This window comes from Aythya fuligula, chromosome 2 (assembly GCF_009819795.1).
Source record: "Aythya fuligula isolate bAytFul2 chromosome 2, bAytFul2.pri, whole genome shotgun sequence".
In the NCBI taxonomy this organism is placed as follows: domain Eukaryota; kingdom Metazoa; phylum Chordata; class Aves; order Anseriformes; family Anatidae; genus Aythya; species Aythya fuligula.
Genome location: NC_045560.1, coordinates 159,026,224 through 159,044,382, shown reverse-complemented (window position 1 = coordinate 159,044,382; position 18,159 = coordinate 159,026,224). Strand labels below are relative to the sequence as shown.

Here is an 18,159-nt window from a genome sequence, read left to right as displayed (position 1 = left end):
GCAAGGGGGAGCTCCACCACAGGGGGGGCTCCAGCCTGACCTGCAGGGCGGTGGGCTTTAAAACCAAGCAAAAAAAAACCCCACAGCCAAAGGTTTGGGGGTCCCCGAGGAGAAGCCTGACCCTGCCGGATCCTCCTGCCCGTCCCCGCACCCCTCGCTCCATCTCCTGCCCGGTGCCTTTACTGGGAGGCTGTGGGAGGCCCCGAGCCCGCTATCAGAACCAGCTGGGAGCTGCTGGTTTGACTGGGAGGCAGAGATAACGGGCCCAGCCCAGGAGGATTTGGGGGCGGTGGCAGCTCTGTGATGTTTTCGCCTCCAGTTTTGGGGTGTGGGAGCTGCCCTCAGCTCCTCCTCTGGCTGGGCTCTCCCCGTTTGCCCTCTGTTTTCACTGGCTGTGCCTTCTCTTGCTGTTGAGGTGTTTTGTGAATAAAACCCACAAAATCACAGAGCTGTAGGGGTTGGAAGGGACCCCCTGGGATCACCAACCCCTTCCCAAAGCATTTCCCTACAGCAGGCTGCCCAGGGAGGCGTTGGATATCCCCAAAGAAGGAGCCCCCCATCCTCCCTGGGCAGCCTGCTCAGTGCTCTGTCACCCTCACCATGAAGAATTTCTTTCCCATATTGGTTCAGAGCTTCCCGGGCTCAATTTTTTGCCCGTTACCCCTTGTCCTGTCCCCAAAAAACACCGAGAAGAGCTTGGCCAAACCCCTCTGTCCCCTAACCCTCAGGTTTTTCCACCCATCTCTGAGATCCCGACGTCCTCGTGCCGTTTGTTGCGTCTCTGCCACAGCATCGGCTGTTTTTCCAGGGGGGGTCACTCCGGTGCCGTGTTGTAGCAACATCGCTTGGCTTTTTGGGCTAAATCGTGGCTTTTCTGCTCTCCCTCCCACCCGGGGCACCTCAGCACACCGTGACACCGCCGGGACCGCCCTTCCCATTTCGGGTGCTGGGAAATAACATCAAACTGGGGTTTTTTATAGCTCTGAAGTCATAATTTTCCGGGATTTCCCTGCTTATTTCACAGCCTCACAGACGGAGAGCCCGAACACGTGTAAGGGCTGAAGATCTCACTCCTAAATTTTCTCCTCGCTGGTTCCCCTGGAGCTGGAGGAGGCGGAGGGGCAGCGCGGGGCGGTCAGAGGGAAGGAGCAGGAGCTGCAGGGCAAAATTGGGGGTGTGAGCCCCCTCACCACAGCGCTGTGTGGGGCTGGGGGTGTTTGGGGCCATTCCAGGAGTCCTGTCCCAGCTCCATAGCTCCCCAGATGGGACCTGGGCTCCCAGCTGAGCAGTTTTTGGCCCCTCAGCCTCAGCTCTTGGCATCACCAGGGGCTGGTTCAGGGCAATCTGGGGCAGTTTTTTTGCTTCTGCAGCCCCAAGGAGAAGCTGTTTGAGCCCCGGGGCTCTCCTGCGGGTTGTGGGGGCTCAGCTCGGTGTCCTGCACCGCAGCAGGGACAGAAACCAGTAACGTGTGAAGAACTGGGGGTCTGGGAAGAGCCCCGGGGTCCCTGCAGCGCTGCGCCGGGGTCGGGTCTTGGAAATGGCTTTGGTGCAGGAGGTGATGGGGGAAAAAGAACCTCAGGGCACAGCAGGATTTGGGATGCTGGGGGGGGAAACCAGGCAGCCTTGGGAGGGGGATAACGGAGACGAGGCAGGGGGATAACAGAGATGAGGCAGGGGTTGGTGACGGCCGCGTGGGGCTGGTTTGCTCCTCGCTGTGCAGCTCATCTGGTCACTTATGGATGATTTAATCAGGGTCTGCGCCCTGTAAACCTCCGTGTGCCTGCCTGAGGCCTCCCCTTGGCTATTTCAGGGGGTTGAGGCAAGCTGCTGCGAGCAGAGGAGCTCGGGGAGGCACCCGGTGAGTCCTCAGGAGTAACAAAACTCATCCATGGGCCACAGAGCCCAAACTGTGACCTTATAATAAACTCTGAGTGCGTTTGGTGCCGGCAGGCAGCACCCCGTGAGCTGTGGGGTTTTTGGTGCTCTGACATCTCTGGGGTCGTGCCGCCGCTGGGGACGGGCCCCGGGGTGCTGATGGTGCTGTGGGGGCGATGTTAGCGGGGGGAGCTTGGGAGGGGGAGCAAATCCATGTCTTGAAATGTATTTGGAGCTCCTGCATCGTGGTGCCAGGACGAAAACCCTGTGCTGGTCAGCAGGAGCCACGTGCAATTAAACGGCACCAGGGACCTGGAAGCTGAACGGCTGAAACGGGGCTGAAACGGGGCTGAAACGGGGCTGTTTGTTGGGCTGGGTGATGTGCTTGTGGCACATTGTTCACCTCTCACCACCTCCTGCTGCTTAAAATCCTCACGGCCCCCCCCGGCCAAACCCTGGGGGCCGCATCCCGTGGGTCCTGGCCCACCTGCGCGGCCCCGGGCGCGCCGAGACTGGCAGGAGGTGGAATCGGGTTAATTTGCTGCCAGATGTTGACATTTCCAGGCGGGCTCGCCGCGCCGCCTGCTTGCCATCGGTGCGAAATCAAGCTAATTGGCACGGGGTGGGGAATTCACACATCTGCAGTCGTGCAAAACGGGGCTTGGCGGCGTGCGTAACCTCTCTCCTGGTGGAGCGGGGTGACGGCGGCCGATAACATCTCGTTTTGTCTTGGTTTTTGTTTTTTTTTTGGCAGAGTGGAAACAGCTTCCATGTGTTTGACCAAGGACAGTTTGCCAAGGAGGTACTCCCGAAGTACTTCAAGCACAACAACATGGCCAGCTTCGTGCGGCAGCTCAATATGTGTGAGTATCCCCCCGGGGCTCCGTGCCACGATCCTGGGCCGTTGTGTTTGACCCGGGAGCATTTTCTGCCCTTGCAGTTATCCAGGGGGACCTGGGGGTAGGTTTAAGGTTGGCTGTGCTGACAGGCAAAGCCACTGCTAACGCCAACAACCCGTGCCAGATGTGAAGAACCTCGAGCTCTCAGCTTTTTATCTTGCCCTTCCCTGGGTGTGAGCCTGGGAGCTCGCCTGTCATTAATGCTGGTGGTGGCACTCCTTGCTGCTCTCCTTGCTGCTCTCCTTGCCACCTCCTAATGAAGCAGGAGCTCCTGGAAGGCCTCCAGCTGGACAGAGAAGCCACGAGTGACAGCTCGGTAATTTTCTAACCGCTTTCTCCAGGGGATGTTGCCGCCGGAGTCATGGAAAGCAGGCGCTGACCGAACTTGCTCGTCTCAGCAGCAGTTATTTTTTTTCCCCCTGGAGCCATGGCAGAGCTCTCGCCATCATCAAGCCCGATCCTCTGCTTCGAGGCAGGCTCAGCTCCCTCTGTCTCATCCCGGTGGCTTAGGGAGTGGTTTCACGAGCCTGCAACAGCCAGGATGCTGCGAGCTCCTCAGGGAAATGCCTTTAGTGTGAGGGTGGCTGCTGGACGTCTAACCCAAACCCTCCTTCTGCCATTCAGCCCCTCCGCTTCTTTCCTCCCTGCCAGGGGCATTACGAAGCGATTTATTCCTCTTTGAAGCAGGGATGGAATCATCAGGCTGCAAAAGACCCAAAAGATCACCAGGGTCAGCCAGCACCTCACACAAATCCACCACCAAACCCATCCCCGAGCGCCACATCCACACCTCTTGATTTGCTTGCGTTATAAAAGGGAAACGCCTGGAACAGAACCTGAATTTCTGTGCGTGGTTTATCAGGGTTTGCTTGTTCTGCTCCCCCCCAGGTGTGTGGTTATCGCTGCTTCGTGCCGAGCTCTGCCCTTCTGATGCCTGCTCGCAGCAGAATTCAGCTGGATTTCCATGGGGCAGCCTCCGAGCTGGTGCTCAGGCTGAGTCCGCTTACCCTGCTCCATGCAAAACCAGAGCCAGGGCTCAGAAATCCTCCAGAAGGGGCACGTCCTGTGCTCCCTGCCCACGGCCTTTCCTTCCAGGGATCGCTGCAGTGGCTGGAAGCTGGCTCCTAGCACCACAACATCGGGTGATTTCCTGCTGCAAGTGCAGGAAGCTTTTTTCCACCCGCAGCTGTGTCCTGACAAACACAAATACCGCTTGCAATTTGTCCTAGCGGCTCGCGGAAGAGCTGAGATCAAAAACCACTTGGCTCCCACATGGGATATCTCAGAGACGTGGGGATGGGGTTTGGTGGTGGACTTGTGTTAGGTGCCAGCTGGCCCTGGTGATCATATCGCCCTTTTCCAGTCTTACAATTCTTTGATCCCAAGTTTTGGGGGCAGCAGCTGTGACGAGGATCTCACACAGGCAGCTCTGGGACAGCCACAGTCTGAGGCACAAAACCCGGAGCTGCTCTGGAAGTTGGGGCAAGCGCTGGGATCAGCACGTTGCCCCGAAGGCTGGTCACTGCTCTGGAGTGATCCTCGGTGTGTAACCAAAACCGAGGCTCTGTCTCCTTCCAGGAAATATAAATCAGATTTCCGAGTGCTGCTTTGAATAAACTGATAGCAACGTGAGTGAGAGTAGGGTGAATTCCAGTGCAGTTTGTTATTTTTCTTACTTCAGTTCAATCAGATACCACAGTGGTCACCCCCCCTTGCACACCGGTAACACTCGCACAGGTTTGTCTCCAAAGTACAAATAGTTTTATTAGCACGAGAGCTGCTGGGCAGTGCTCCTTGCACCGTGCATGTGGCCAGCTGCTTTCAGAAGCCACTTTATTCCCCGAATAAACGAAATGTAAGACCTCTGGGATTGCATGGAGCGTGTGCTAAGTGTTGCAGTCTGCCTTTGGTGGTGCTCCTGAGAAGAAGCTCTGTGGAAATGCCTCTTCCCTTGCCTCCATCTGCGCTGAGAAGGCGAGGAGAGGTGCTGTGTGCTCGTGTAACCACAGCGTCCTGTGGCTGAGGGCCTTGAATCGGGAAATAGGAAGGTTAATTGGAGACTTTTTGCTTTAATTCCTTTAATTTCAGCCTTTCTTCTTGCTGCCCCGTGCTGTCAGCCAAATAAACAAACGTTGGCTTTGTGAGAGCACCAAAAGGTGTTTTTCAGAAGGGTTCTGGGATGTAGGAGTGGATCCTGCTCAGATCCTGCTTTGCTCTGTGGTTCAGGGCAGCAGCTGCGTGGCTCTGCCCTCCTGGAGAGGACCAGGGGCAGTGGAGGACTCGTGCCACTTGTCAAGGAGGCCTGGCATAGCCTCCACCAGGTTAAGGAATTCCTCGTTCCACGAAGCATTTTTAGGGGGAGATGTGTTAGGAATGGCACAGTGACCGAGGGCTTAGGCAACCAAGGGGAGCTCGTGCTTGTTTCTGCTCTCTGACGTTCATATTTAGCCCGTCGAGCTGTTCTCCAACCATCTACCATTTAATTTGCAGATGGCTTTCGAAAGGTGGTGCACATTGAGCAGGGAGGATTGGTGAAGCCGGAGAAAGACGACACCGAGTTCCAGCACCCGTACTTCATCCGAGGCCAGGAGCATCTCCTGGAGAACATCAAGAGGAAAGTAACCAGCGTAAGTTTCTGCAGAGCATCTTTCGGGAAAGGTTTTGACAAACTGTTGGAAAACAAAGCGTTGGTTGGAACAGCATCGGGGTGCTCTGGGGGCAGTGGTCCTTGGCACCACTGGTGGTGAGGTTCTGGCAGCAGCTCTGCTTGCTGCCCCTGCCCTCTCACACAGGTACAAGCTGCAGCACCACCCTGCTGATCTGCTGCCCCCAGATTCCTGCTGCCATTCCCTTCTGTTCCTGGCTCCCTTTCTCACCCATCTCAGCGTTGGGTTTGTTGTGGTGCTGCTTGCACTTCCCTCTGCCACACGCCACCAGCAGAAAGCAGGCAGCGTTCAGGCCTTACAAACCAGCCTGTCTCTGGAGTCAGTACAAATATTGCCTTATTTTCCCTTTTTTTTTATGGACAAGTAGCATCTGCTTGGGTTTGGCTGGGCAGAGGCAGGTTTGCTGTGTCCCCTGGAGGGATGGAAGAACAATTGCACCTTTCAGGAAGAGGGAGACTGATTGCTAGTTAAGCTGCAATCCCTGCTTAAATGCTCCAGGGAATGTAAAACGTGTCCGTGCAGCTTAACGCCCAGACACGTGGAGAAGTGTTAGATGTGGTAGTGGAGGCAGGAAAAGGAAAGGTAAGGTGCCTGAGCTACTGCAAACGTGCTAACCTCTGGTGTCTCCCAAGCCCAGACCTCTGCCCTCTCCCTTTAAACTCACAGACTTTTTTTTACAACTGCCCCAGTTCTTGAAATTCAAGCTGCTGGCCACGAACTGGTGGCGATGGGTGGTACCGGGGTTCCAAAAATGCTTGGGGATGCCCCAGGGTAACCTGCTGGTCCTGAGCACTGGCTGGGAAACTTGGTTTAGTCAAACGTGGTTTAGTCACTCTTAGCCAAGTATTAATCACAGCAGCGCGTGGAGAGCAGCTCGCTGCCTGCCTCTCCCAGGCTGCTCTCAAATAACTGGATGCCGTTTGCGCTGAGCCGTTCGGCTCCTCTCGTGAAACACGCCCGGGTGTCACGCCTCGGGAGTGTTTTATCAACAAGAAAATCATCTGCTCGGAATCTCCTCAGGTGCTTTTGTGCTTGTGGTGGAAATGATGAGGATGGCGAGCGACCGGCTGCGGGAGGAGGCTCGCCGCTCTGCCTGCAGGCCCCTGCTGCAGCCAGCTCCTCTGCCTTCTGCTCCTGCTTTGCTTCCACAAGCCAGCTAATGACTTCCTTAATTGCTGAGAGCAGTGTTCAGCTCACTGCACACAGCAGACTTCTGAAAGTGTGCAAGAAGGATGTCCACTGCCTGTCTGCAGCACAAACGCACCCATCTTTTAAGGTTTTGGGTTATCGTAGATAAGTCTTGGTCCATCAGCTCTCCGAAGGTTTGTTCTGAGCAAACAGCTCCTCCACAGGCCTCTGGTTTTACCTGAGCACAGCTTGTCTGGTCCAAAAGGATGATGTTTTCAGGCTGCAACAGAATTTAATTTTGCAAATAACGATTTGTGTGCAGAAAGCTTGCACTGCAGACGACCACTTCTCATCCCTCACCACAACGTACGCCAGTGTGAGCACGGCGATAGCTCTGGCGAGGGGAGGTGTTTAATGGGTGGGGAGATGGGATCAGGACCAACCTCGATGCTTAAACAACCATTTTATAGGAAGAAAACCCCACTGACGTCTTCCTTTCTGCCTCCAGGTATCCAGCATAAAGAACGAGGACATAAAGGTTCGGCAGGACAATGTAACCAAGCTGCTGACCGACATCCAGGTGATGAAGGGGAAGCAGGAGAGCATGGACTCCAAGCTGATAGCCATGAAGCAGTATGTATGTGGGGAGGGGATGGCAGGAGATGCAGGAGAATTCTCTCAGTGATTTCTGCCCTGAACACGTTATTTTTAATCCCTCATCTGCTGGCAGGCTCGCTGCCACTGCTTGCGCTCTGTTCCTGGCCTTGGTTGTCTGGGGTGCAGCCTGGGCGTTAAAAGGCTTCCTGCTTAGAAAGCAGCAGGATGGGGGGTGGATGGGAAGGACCTTTTGGGCACCATCAGAACCCGTTAGGGATTGCAGACCTCAGAGCTGCGATCCCAAACGCAGTGTAGGATCTGCTCTGCTCTGAGCTGTCAGCGGGAACAGCCGTGGAGACCCCAGAGCTTCCGTCCCTGCCACGGGGCTTTCGCTCTGAAATTTCAGGCAGTGCTCAGTGCTGGATTGTTCCCTCGTGCTCTGGTTTTCTGCCTTACCTTCTGCTGCACCGTGGTGCTGTAGTCCTTTGGGGTGATGTCTCGTGTCCCGTTCCTCCTCCAGGCTCGTGAGCTGTGCCCTGCACCCCGTTCAGTTGGGGCTGGGTACGGCTCGCCCAGTGCTTGCTGTCGGGTTGGGGGCACAGCAAGTGGTGTCGGGGCAGTGCTGTGGCTGTTCCCGTGGTGGTGGTGCAGCGGTTTCGTGACCTCACTGAGGTTTGTCGTCTCCCCAAAATCTCCCGGGTGCCCAGCAGGAGCTGCAGCCCTCCTGGAGCAGGCTCTGGGTGCGATCTGCCAGGCGGGGGGCTCGCGCTGAGACTTCAGGTTTAGGCATTCGATGAAGCTAACGAGCACGGGGATGTGGGTGTCCGACTCCCTCCTGTACCCTCACAAATCCTGGTTTAGAGCTTTTTTTTTTTTTTCTAATTTGCCTGTCTACAAAGTGGAGCGAATCATTCATCAATGAGTTTGATTTATGCCCAGCTGCTTCATCCCTGCCGTTGTTCCTGAGGAATCCTGTGCTGGGTGAAGCAGGAGGGCACGGTGGGGATCTCAGAGGGACAGTTGCACTGCGAAAAGCACGGACTGTGGTTTTTTGGAACACGCTGTGTTCCAAAGCCTCCCTTTGGCTGGATTTCATTACCGTACCTTGTGCTTGCAGATCGCTTCCCTGGCACCTCTGGTGTTCACGGGAGGGGAGAGAACCTGCTTCGTCTCCAGGGTCGTTCTAGATGATTCCTTTCATCTTCTGTTTGCCCCAGGTACGAGCACCCAGCCTTACCTCTAGGCTGGGCTTCTCTTCAGGCTCTCTGCAAGGGCAGAGAGAGAAGTAGCTTGTCCTCCGAACGTGTTCCCAAATAGCAGCAGGTAAAACATTTGTGCACCGTTATCAATATTGCAGTTTTGGGAGTCTGTGGACAGCAGAGGTGGCTGCTTCCATTTTCCCTTTGAGGTGAAAGGGAAAATGTCTTGTTAGACACAAATGCCTTGTTAATTGTTGTAAATGTCTCTCGAGCAAAGAGATTCAGCCTTTCCTAGCATGGCTTTGAGTGAAAATCTTGTACGCAGCCAACCCTGGATAACCAAAACTCCACCTTCATAGAGCAAACTCAGTGGGCTTGGAGCCAGCTGTGCTCCTTTCCTAAAAACAAAAAGGAAATCTTCGTTAGCCACCCAGCAGTCCTACAGCTTCTGTCAGATGGGCTGTCAGGGCTGTGCTGTAACACGGCCGGCAGCTCAGCACCACGCAGCCCTTCGCTCAGCCTCCCCCTTCCCTCTCTGGGATGGGGAGAGAAACGGGAAAGTGAAGCCTGTGAGTTGAGATAAAGACAGCTTATTAAGACAGGAAAATAATAGTAAGAATAATATTAATAACAATAATGATGATAATAGTGCTACTACTACTAATGTGTACAGACAAGTGATGCCCAATGCAGTTGCTCCCCACCCACTGACCGATGCCCAGCCTAACCCCGGCCAGCCCCCCCTATCTATTGCTCAGCATGACCCCATAAGGCATGGAATACCCCTTTGGGCACTTTGGGTCAGCTGTGCTGGGTCTGTCCCCTCCCAGCTCCTGCTGCACCCCCAGCCTGCCCGCTGGCAGGACAGGGTGAAGCTGAAACGCCCTTGGCTTGGTGTAAGCGCTGCCCTGCAAAAAGAAAAACATCAGGGTATTCTCAGCACTCTGCTCATCCTAAATCCCAAACGCAGCACCCTACCAGCTCCTAGGAGGAAAATTAACTCAGTCCTGGCTGAAACCAGGGCATTCAGCACGCTTTGGGATGGTGCCTGTAACCCTGTGTGAGGATGAGCGCCTTCCTAATGCGCTGTAGGTCTCCAGGCTGCGTTCCAGCTGCTCCGCTGGCTCAGGTCAGAGCAAACATTAGCATTATTAATTATAAACGGCCTGTAAACCGCTAGGTGGAGTGCACACAGCAGGACTTGGAGCTCTGCTGCTCGCAGGGAGCTGGCAGCCCCTCTCTGAGCAGCGCGGCTTCCCCGCTCCTGGCAGGGGGGTGCTCACCCACCAAGTGCTGGAAATATTTTGCACTTGTTCGAAAGCTTCTCAGGTGACTGGGCTCCTGCAAGATGATCAGAAGGAAACGCTCTGGGTGAAGCTGTGACTTGTTGGTCCTTGGGCTGATACCCAGTGCGCCGGCGTGGTGCTGCTCCCGTTTCCTCAGGAGCTTGTGATTAAAATTTTCTTCCTGCTTCCTGGGCAATAATCCACCCCCTTCACTTCGGGCCAGCCCTTTTGGATCTGCAGCGTGCTTCGGAGCATCAGCTGCTTCTTGTCAGCTCATGGCTGCCACTTATTTTCTTGACAAGGCTTTTTAAGCGTTCTCGAGGGTCTGATGGCTCACATGGTGTTGCCTCTCCGCAGTCCCATCATTTCAGCTGCTCCATCAGCACACAGCGTCAGCGCTCAGCCTCCTTTAGCACCTTCATTCCATGGCCCACATGAAACGCTGCTGCCTGGGGAGCTCCCTGCTGGCTGCAGTCCTGCAGGACTCCTACCCCAGCTGAGCCACGGGGCGAGCACTTGAAGCAGGGACGAACACACACAAGTCCCGTGGCTTGTGCTTTACAGCCTGGATGATCTTCTGGTTTGGGGCTTGATAATCTGATGTCACAAAGTTATGCTGTGGGACAATCTGAATGTCCACTGCTCCTCCCCATCCCTCTCGCAGGTCGGCTCATCCCACCTTACAGATTCCGAGCAGCCCCATTCCAGGACCCCCCCGCAGGGTCTGTCTGTCAGTCGGAGCAGGGTTGAGCACAGCAGCGAGGGGCCTGCCTGTGGCAGAGAGGAGCTGCAACCGCTTTGTGTTACCCCAGGCAGCCCCAGCAGTCCCCAGAAGGCTGAGGGTGCCTCGAACATAAAGCTGTGCGTAGTGCCTGAGCCACTTTGTCCTAATCTCTTTCTTTTTTCCCGTCTAAGGGCACGTTTTGAGTGGGGGGTCTGCTCCAGCGAGCACCAGGTGTCCTTTATATCCAGCTGCTTTGTCGGCAGAAAGAAAGTTTACGATCGCAGCTTGTCTTCTGCCCAAGTAAGATCTTTGCAGCGTATTGAAAACGCACATGGGCTGGGGCTAGCAAAGGGAAAGCTGTTTTGAGGGGCTTTGGTTTAAATTGGATATCGTCCTTGGCACACCCGATGCAATGCTCACGGAGAAGGCCGTTTTATTGCCCGGCTGTGAACAGCCCTTCCCAAATCTTCCCACGTTGACGGGCTTAGCTCACAAAGTCTGTCTGAGAGGCTAAGCACAGCTCCGCTGTCAAACACGAATAATTTGGGTGAGTCTCTAGCGCTGGCAGCAAGTAGATGGAAAGTAGATAAGCTGAATTTGGGCAGTGAGACTGTTTTTTTTTTGTGTGTAAGCAGGACTGGGTTGTGCTCCCGGGCAGCTGAGGGTTTTCCAGCCAGGATATCGCTTCCCTGGGGTATCACCTGGTTCCGTGCTCTCAGTTGGAAATGGGTTTGGGGGTGGTGGTTTGGTGGGCTTCTGCTTTTTGGCTTTGTCCTGGCGGATGCAAGTCCTTTGTCTTCTTCCAGGTCTTTTATGGGCCTCTGGAGATTTAAAACAACAACCACAGAGCTGTGCAAAACGTACGAGAAAGGCAAGCTACAGGTGACACAAACATCTGAGGTGGCTGTGAGCTTTAGGGAAGGGCTTAGGATTTTTCATGGCCTCGTGCCCGTCTGCCTCGTGGAGTTACGGGCTGATTTCACCGTGGCTCCTTCATCCTAGTTACCGCACGGAGCAAGATGTGCAAAGAGAGCAGATCTCAGCCCGAGGAGCAGACAGCCTGCGGCTCCCTCACCTCTTGCTGAAACACAGAGTCCCCTTCGTTCTGGCGCAGGAGCATCCTGTGGTCATGCTCCTCTGCTGCCCTCCCCGGCTCTTCCAGAGGGTTAACCATTTTCCAGAGAACGCCGCTTTCCTTGCTGCTGCCTTTCTCCTGCGTGTTCCGAAGTGAAATTTATTGGAGCATAATGAAGACATCCCCTCCGGGCATTTCTGGGTGGATGGAGTGAGGCACGGTGAGGTCTCCGTCACGCAGCTTGTTGTAAAACATCCTTTTTGTTTGTTCTCAAACATCCTCTCCGTTTCCCTGCTCCCTAAATCCTGGTGTCTCACGCAAACGTGCCACAGGAGGGATTCTTCCAAGGTGACATCGCACGGACACCTTGGGGACTGCAGCTCTTCTGCTCCCCCGGCCAGCACGAGGAATTCCTGGTTATTTAACATCTTCCCTGAGCTACTCGTGCCTCGGGCAGGGCTGGTTTCCCTTTGCAGCACCCCCGGCAGTCCCGTAGCAGTGGCACGGCTTGGCCAGGGCGGTTGTGAGCGGGCTGCCTGCAGCGAATGGTCCCGCTGCGAAGCGCTGCTGCGTCGGCTTTCACGCTTCGTTTACCAGCAGCTTTTTCTCACGTGAGAATTTCTGATGGGGGAAGCGTTACTCTCGGCGTCTTTCCTGTTTCTCAGTGCTTTCACCTTTCAGCATTTCAAGGTTTGGAGAGCCACGGGGGGCCAGCTCGGGAGAAATGACCGGAGGCCCGGCTCCAGCGGCGCGGGGGAAGGCGTCCGCTCGAGCTCTGCCCTCGGTCGGGGAGGCAGTTGTCGTCCCGAGGCGTCGGCAGGCGAGCAGTGGTTATTAATTACACTCAAATTTGAGCAGGTTACTGACCTGGAATTTCTGCAGTTGCTTTTGGCTTCTGTTCTGCTTTCTTAGCTTCTGAAGCTGCGACTCGTGTAAGCCAAATGTTTCCTTCTGGGCTTTTAAAGGCAGAGCCGTGGAGGTTCCGTACTGACGGCTGCAGTTGGGGCTGGCTCTCGCCGTGCCACGCGTGCTGTGCCCAGCTCCTGCCCGAGCTCCTCGTCTCCTGCAGCTCTGCTGGGGATTTCCAGCGTGGAAAGACCCTCGGGCATCATTTTATAGGTGTGTGGCTGCGCTAGGGCTGCGCGGTGCCACCGCGGTGTTACCCTGAAGTGCCGCAGCGATCGCCAGCGTTGATGCAGAGCGAAGCGAGCCTGATGGCGCACTGCACGGGGAGAGTGGCGAGGCCAAGGCAGCATCCCGAGCAGGGACAATGTCACCGTCCCCCAAAATTCTCGTTCCCAGACTCTGCTTTGATGGGAGGAAGGAGCAGAGCCCTGCGGGGCGCAGCACCCACCCCTCGCGGGCAGGACGGCGAGGCGGGCAGGGCAGCGCGCCCCTTCCTGCTGGTTCCTCGGCTCTGCTCGAGTCCCGGGGGAGCCGGAGCGTATCCGTAAGTTTAATCTTAACCAGATTGTTGAGAGCAGCGAGCGAGCCGTGGTGTCTGCACCTGTTTTTATCGCTTCTCTCCACGGCTCCCTCCGGGACCGCGTTGGCGTTGGCTCGGCGCGCGGAGCTGTGCCGCGGGACGCTGAGCTGAGCGCACTTCCTCCCGCCCGGGCTCTGTTTACAAGGCCCCGCCGCTTTTACAAGGCCCCAGTTGCTAACAGAATTTAAAAGTTGAAATTTCTCTGGGCGAAAATAAATCCGAACAGACGCAAGGACTTGGCCTTTCGCGGCGTAATTCCTCTTCACCAGAATTAGTTTACCGTATGCAAGCCCCCCGTAAATCATGGCAAATAATTTTGACCCGTGTAACTTTCTTTATGGTTTCAGGGTTCCAAAAGCAACATATATATTATCGTTTGACACTGACCTGAGGGGATAGAGCCTGCATTAGAACATTTGTTGAAAAGATTGAATCCATCGGTGCTAGGTGAGAGAAAAGCTGAGCTAGGACATAACGAAGCCAACGAGGTGATAGCCAAGTTTAGTCACCGTGCCTCATTAATGGAAGCCCTCCCACCTTCGGGGACCGAGGCGCTCCGGTTAAAAGCTGCTTGGAAATCGTCTGGGAGATGAGTAACTGCGTGGCGCTCCCCAGCCTTGCAGCCCCTCTTCTCTCTTCACCTCCCCTCGGCAGCTCCGGGAGCGCGGCGGCGTTGTTCCGCCTCTGCTGCAACTGGCGCGGAAAGCGTGGGGCCCAGGCTGCACAGCGAGGACGTGAAACCCGTGAGGAGATCTTTTGTGAAATCGCTGGCCAGATATTTTCAGCGTTTTACACCCCGCTGTATGAGCCCGCAAGACCTCGTGCGCCGCGCGCGCTCGGTGCGAGGGGAGCTGGGGTGTCCGTGCTGCTCGGCGGCGCCCGCGCTGCTCCTTGCTCTGCCCTTCATGCTCGAACCAAATTTAGGCTTTTGTGTGCTCTGCACGCGAGCCTGTTTATGTCAAAGGGGCTCTGGAGGCACCAGGGGTGTGTGCTGGGGTCAGGATGGGATAAAGGAGCTTCTCGTCCCCGGGGGGAAGAAGCTTTGCTCTCCTCTTTTCTTTTTTCGGGGAGAAGTGGTGCTAGGATGGTTGCAGCACTCTTACTGAGCACCTGCATGGGGCGGCTTCGTGGGGGCTCCACTTCTCAGCCCGCTGGTACCCGTCCCAAAATAACAATTCACGATTTTACTTTGCTGCTGAATTCCCTTTTAAAAATACGTCAGAATGCAGCACGGAGTTGAGTCGTGGCACCCTCCTGGTTCAGGTTTGGAAGTGAGACGTCACTGTCAAGGCGCGGGCTCCTGGAAGAGCTGCGGGAACCCTGGAAGCCTGGCAGTGCCTTGGTTTGGGGCATTTTGTGCCTCAGGGGCTCCCCGTGCTGAAGGAGCTGGCACTGGGGGACGCTTGGGCTCGAAGCATTCAAAACGGAGGGGCTGGAGCTTTTGTAGTGGCAGCAAAACGAGACCCTGGAACTGGGTTACCCCCCAGCCCCATTTTATGGAAGGAGAGCTGCGTGGGCATAAACCAGATTTCCCCCAGAGCCAAAAAGGGGACCTGCGTGCACGGACCTGGCCACTTCCCACCTTCGCTGCAGGGAAGAGGGGCTGGGTCCTGCAGCAGCTTTCACCTGCACTAATTGCAAGCATGCTTTTCTTCTTTTTTTTTGTCTAACGGCGTGGATTTTGTTGGCTCTCCCAGCCCTGTGCGGGGCTGTGGGCCGTGCTTTTATGCCCTCTAAACGGGACAGTCGGAGCGGGGTGCTTTGTGGGCTCCCCGTGCGCTCCCAGGGGACCTGCGCTGGCTCCGAGTCAACCATCAGCTTGATCTGAAAGCTGCTTTGATGGCCCGCGATGCCGAGCACAACGTGGGATCTGTGTGTTTTATCTACGCTGCTGCTTTTTACGAGCTTAGTCACTGCTTGAGATCATCTGAAGTCAATTTTATTGGTCATTCCAAACCACGGCTTAAAGACCTGTGGAGTACTCGTTTTTCAGCGCGCTGATCTAAATCTGAAATTAATTACCAGCACGGGCTGGGATGCTGATGGTGAAATAACTCGGCCCAAGCATCTCCTAACCCTGCCTGTGGTGCAGGCAGCCTCAGGCAGGTCCTGGTGTGCTGCCCGCAGGGACGTCTGCCTCCTCGCCGTGGGCTCCGGTGCCTGCTCGGCACCTGCAGGCACCTCCTGGCCGCGGAGACCCGGCGTCCTCCGTGTCCTTCTTGCTGCTTGTCCCGTCCTCCACGCCTCGCCCTCACCGGTTTGCTTTTCTGGAGTGTCCCCAGGAGCTGTTTGGAGACTTGTGGTGCTTCTGGCCGTGCCGGGAGGCCAGGAGGAGGAGGAGGAGGAGGTTACTTCGCAGTTCAGCATCCTTCAGTCCAGCAGCAGTGTGCTGCCTGCTTTTCTCTTGAGCCTCTGCTTTTCAGGAGACGGGCAGAGCACAGATAAAAACCTCATTCTGTTTTCTGTGTTCTCACTCAGTCCGAGAGCCACTGGCTGTTTAAAGGGGATGTGGTGAGGCCCCAGGCACAGGCTGAGTTCAGGCATCTCGTCTTTATCGACCCAGAAGGGTGGGCTCTCCCCTCGTGCCACCTGGATAGCGTCACATTCAGATTTTATTCTAAAAGGGGAGCTGCTCTGGGACCACATCCACCTCCGTGAGACCCCAGGGTTGGTGAGCAAGTCACCGTTATTGGGAAACCGTTCATGCTGAAAGCATCTTTGTCACCTTTCTGGAAAAGTGCCCTGGTTTCTGCAGCCCTGGAGAACCGGGGCGTTGGGCTGAGCAGAACGGCTTCACCGTGCTTCGTGGCTGAGCACAGCCCTGCTCTGCTGGCATCGTGTCGTGGTTGGTTCTGGAGGCTCTGGAGGAGGTGTCCCAGTGGGACCAGTTCTTCTCCAAGCCCTTTGGGCACTTTGGGTCAGCTGTCCTGGGTCTGTCCCCTCCCAGCTCCTGCTGCACCCCCAGCCTGCCCGCTGGCAGGACAGGGTGAAGCTGAAACGCCCTTGGCTTGGTGTAAGCACTGCCCTGCAAAAAGAAAAACATCAGGGTATTCTCAGCACTCTGCTCATCCTAAATCCCAAACGCAGCACCCTACCAGCTCCTAGGAGGAAAATTAACTCTGTCCTGGCGGTTCTACAGCATGGATGAATTCCATGTGTGAAGTAGGTAGGAGAATTAGAGATCTGCTTGTTGATCTGCTTTTAGTTTAAATCCATTCCCCTTCTCCTATCATCATCCACATGAGTAAAGAGCCCTTCTCCATCCTTTTTAGAAGCCCCCTTTAAGTACTGAAAGGTCTCGAGGAAGTCTCCCCGAAGCCTTCTCCAGGCTGAACACCCCCAGCTCTCTCAGCCTTTCTTCCTAGAGAGCTGCTGCAGCCTCTGATCACCTCTGTGACCCTCTGGACCTGCTCTGACAGCCCCACATCCTTGTGCTGGGACCCCAAACCCGGACACAGGGAGGGCAGAGCAGAGGGGGACAATCCCCTCTCCCCCCTGGTGGTGCAGCCCAGGGCATCGTGGCTTGCTGCAGGCGCTGTGGGTATCAGCAGAGTGAGAGAGGGCGAACAAGTAAGGATCAAAACCAGTGATATTGTTTTTTGGGGCAGGTCAGGCTGCCTTTCTTCGGGTCATGCTCTCTCCTTATGCTGAGAAGTGACAAAAATCTGCTTTGTGCTTGGTGCCAGGGCGCTGACCTCAGCCAGGACCTCGCGGTGCTCGGGGCTGGGAACCGGCCACATCTCGGAGCCCACTCTTGTGTCTAGGGCACGGTGCTTTCTGCAGCCTGAAAGCTGGATGTTTTTCGGGCACTGCTATCACCTCTCCTCGCTGCCTGGGTCCCGTGGGCTTGGGCAAACCGGGGCTGCTGTCGCTGCCTGCGTCTGCTGCGCTCCGTCGGCGCCTGCAGCCTGCGGAGGCCAAGTGCTGCCTGCTCCTGGAAGCTCGCTGCGATGATAAAAAGGCCGGAGCAGCAGTGCTGAGAGGCTTTTGATAGATGCGTGTGCTTTGCATCCTTGTTTAGTCAGCAGAATGCAGATGATCTCCGCTGGTCGGGGCGGTCATTAGCAGCGCGCCTCTCTCAGCTGCTTCCAGACGGGCGCGCGAGCCATTTGCAGGCGCAGAGGTGGTACCTGCTGGAGACGAAGATTGATCGTACCACGGCCAGGACTGGAAATAGCTTTTCAGCCCAGTAGCTGATTTAGTGCGAGCTGAGAACCAGCTGCTTCCTGCCCCCGGACAGCTGGCACCGTGAGCACCGCGGCTCCGCTCAGCGCCTCCTCCTGCGTGGCCGGGTCCCTGGTGCGATGCTGACCCTGCCCCAAGCCCCTGCCATGCCCTGAGCCCCTTCCTCATGTGCTGCAGCCCTCGTAGAGGCAGCACCGTGAGGCATCGGGACTGCTGTTGCGTGAATGTTGGGGTCTGGTGGCTCACGTGTTGGTCCCAGAGCAGTGGTTTGGATGTTGGTTTGGGCAAAGAGGGTGCCAAGATGGGAAGGGCTCGAGCTGGGACTCAACAGCGAGCAGAAATTACCTGGGGATGGAGCAAGGGCTCAAAACCAGCCGGGTGTGGAACCAAAGTGCTGCCTGCTCCGCTCCTGCTGAGGCTGCGGGTGCAGGGCAGGAGTGGAGAGGAGCGAGGTGGGGAGAGGAGCAAGGCAGGGGGAGAGGAGCGGGGTGGGCGCTGCTGGAGCACCCGGCAGCCACCCCGTGGTGGTTCGGGGCAGCCCGAGGTGGCAGCGCCCCGGTGGATTTGTTTTTCTTGTGTGACTTTGTCCCGCGACCCCCCGGGATCCGGGCGGCGGAGTTCTGCATCTCAATCACAGGGTGCCTGGGGAGCCGCCGCCTTTTGTTCGCGCTGAATCTGCCAGCTGCTGACTTCAGCTGATACCTCCAGCCTGCAGCCAGCAGGGAGAGGAGCAGTTGCTGCCTCTTTGCCTTCGCTTTGTGTGTTGGCTCTGCTGCGGCTGGGCCGCTCGCTGCTCGCACAGAACCACTTATCTGCAGCGCCAGCAGCTCGGGGCTGCCCTCTCGGTGCAAGGCTTTGCTCTCCCTCGTTTCCACCGCCACAGCTAGCCCAAAATTGGGGCTGGGGTCGGCAGGGACCGCTGCAGCTCCTCTGCTCCAGCCCCACTGCGAGTTCTGCGCTTGCTGCCCTCCATCCATCCCCACATGGGAGCTGTAGCAGCCCCGGGGCAGGGCTCAGCAGCATGTGGGACCGCGAGGAT

General features: G+C 56.3%; 1 protein-coding gene across 1 annotated transcript in view; it reads left to right on the top strand.

Annotated features, from left to right (window-relative positions):
* The window catches only part of HSF1 (heat shock transcription factor 1), a 37,165-nt gene that overhangs the window by 1,656 nt on the left and 17,350 nt on the right, over positions 1–18,159 (top strand). The window contains exons 2-4 of the mRNA XM_032183149.1: positions 2,630–2,738; positions 5,265–5,401; positions 7,077–7,201. Coding sequence (XP_032039040.1) covers positions 2,630–2,738; positions 5,265–5,401; positions 7,077–7,201 — 371 coding nt within the window. The remainder of the gene's footprint in view (positions 1–2,629; positions 2,739–5,264; positions 5,402–7,076; positions 7,202–18,159) is intronic.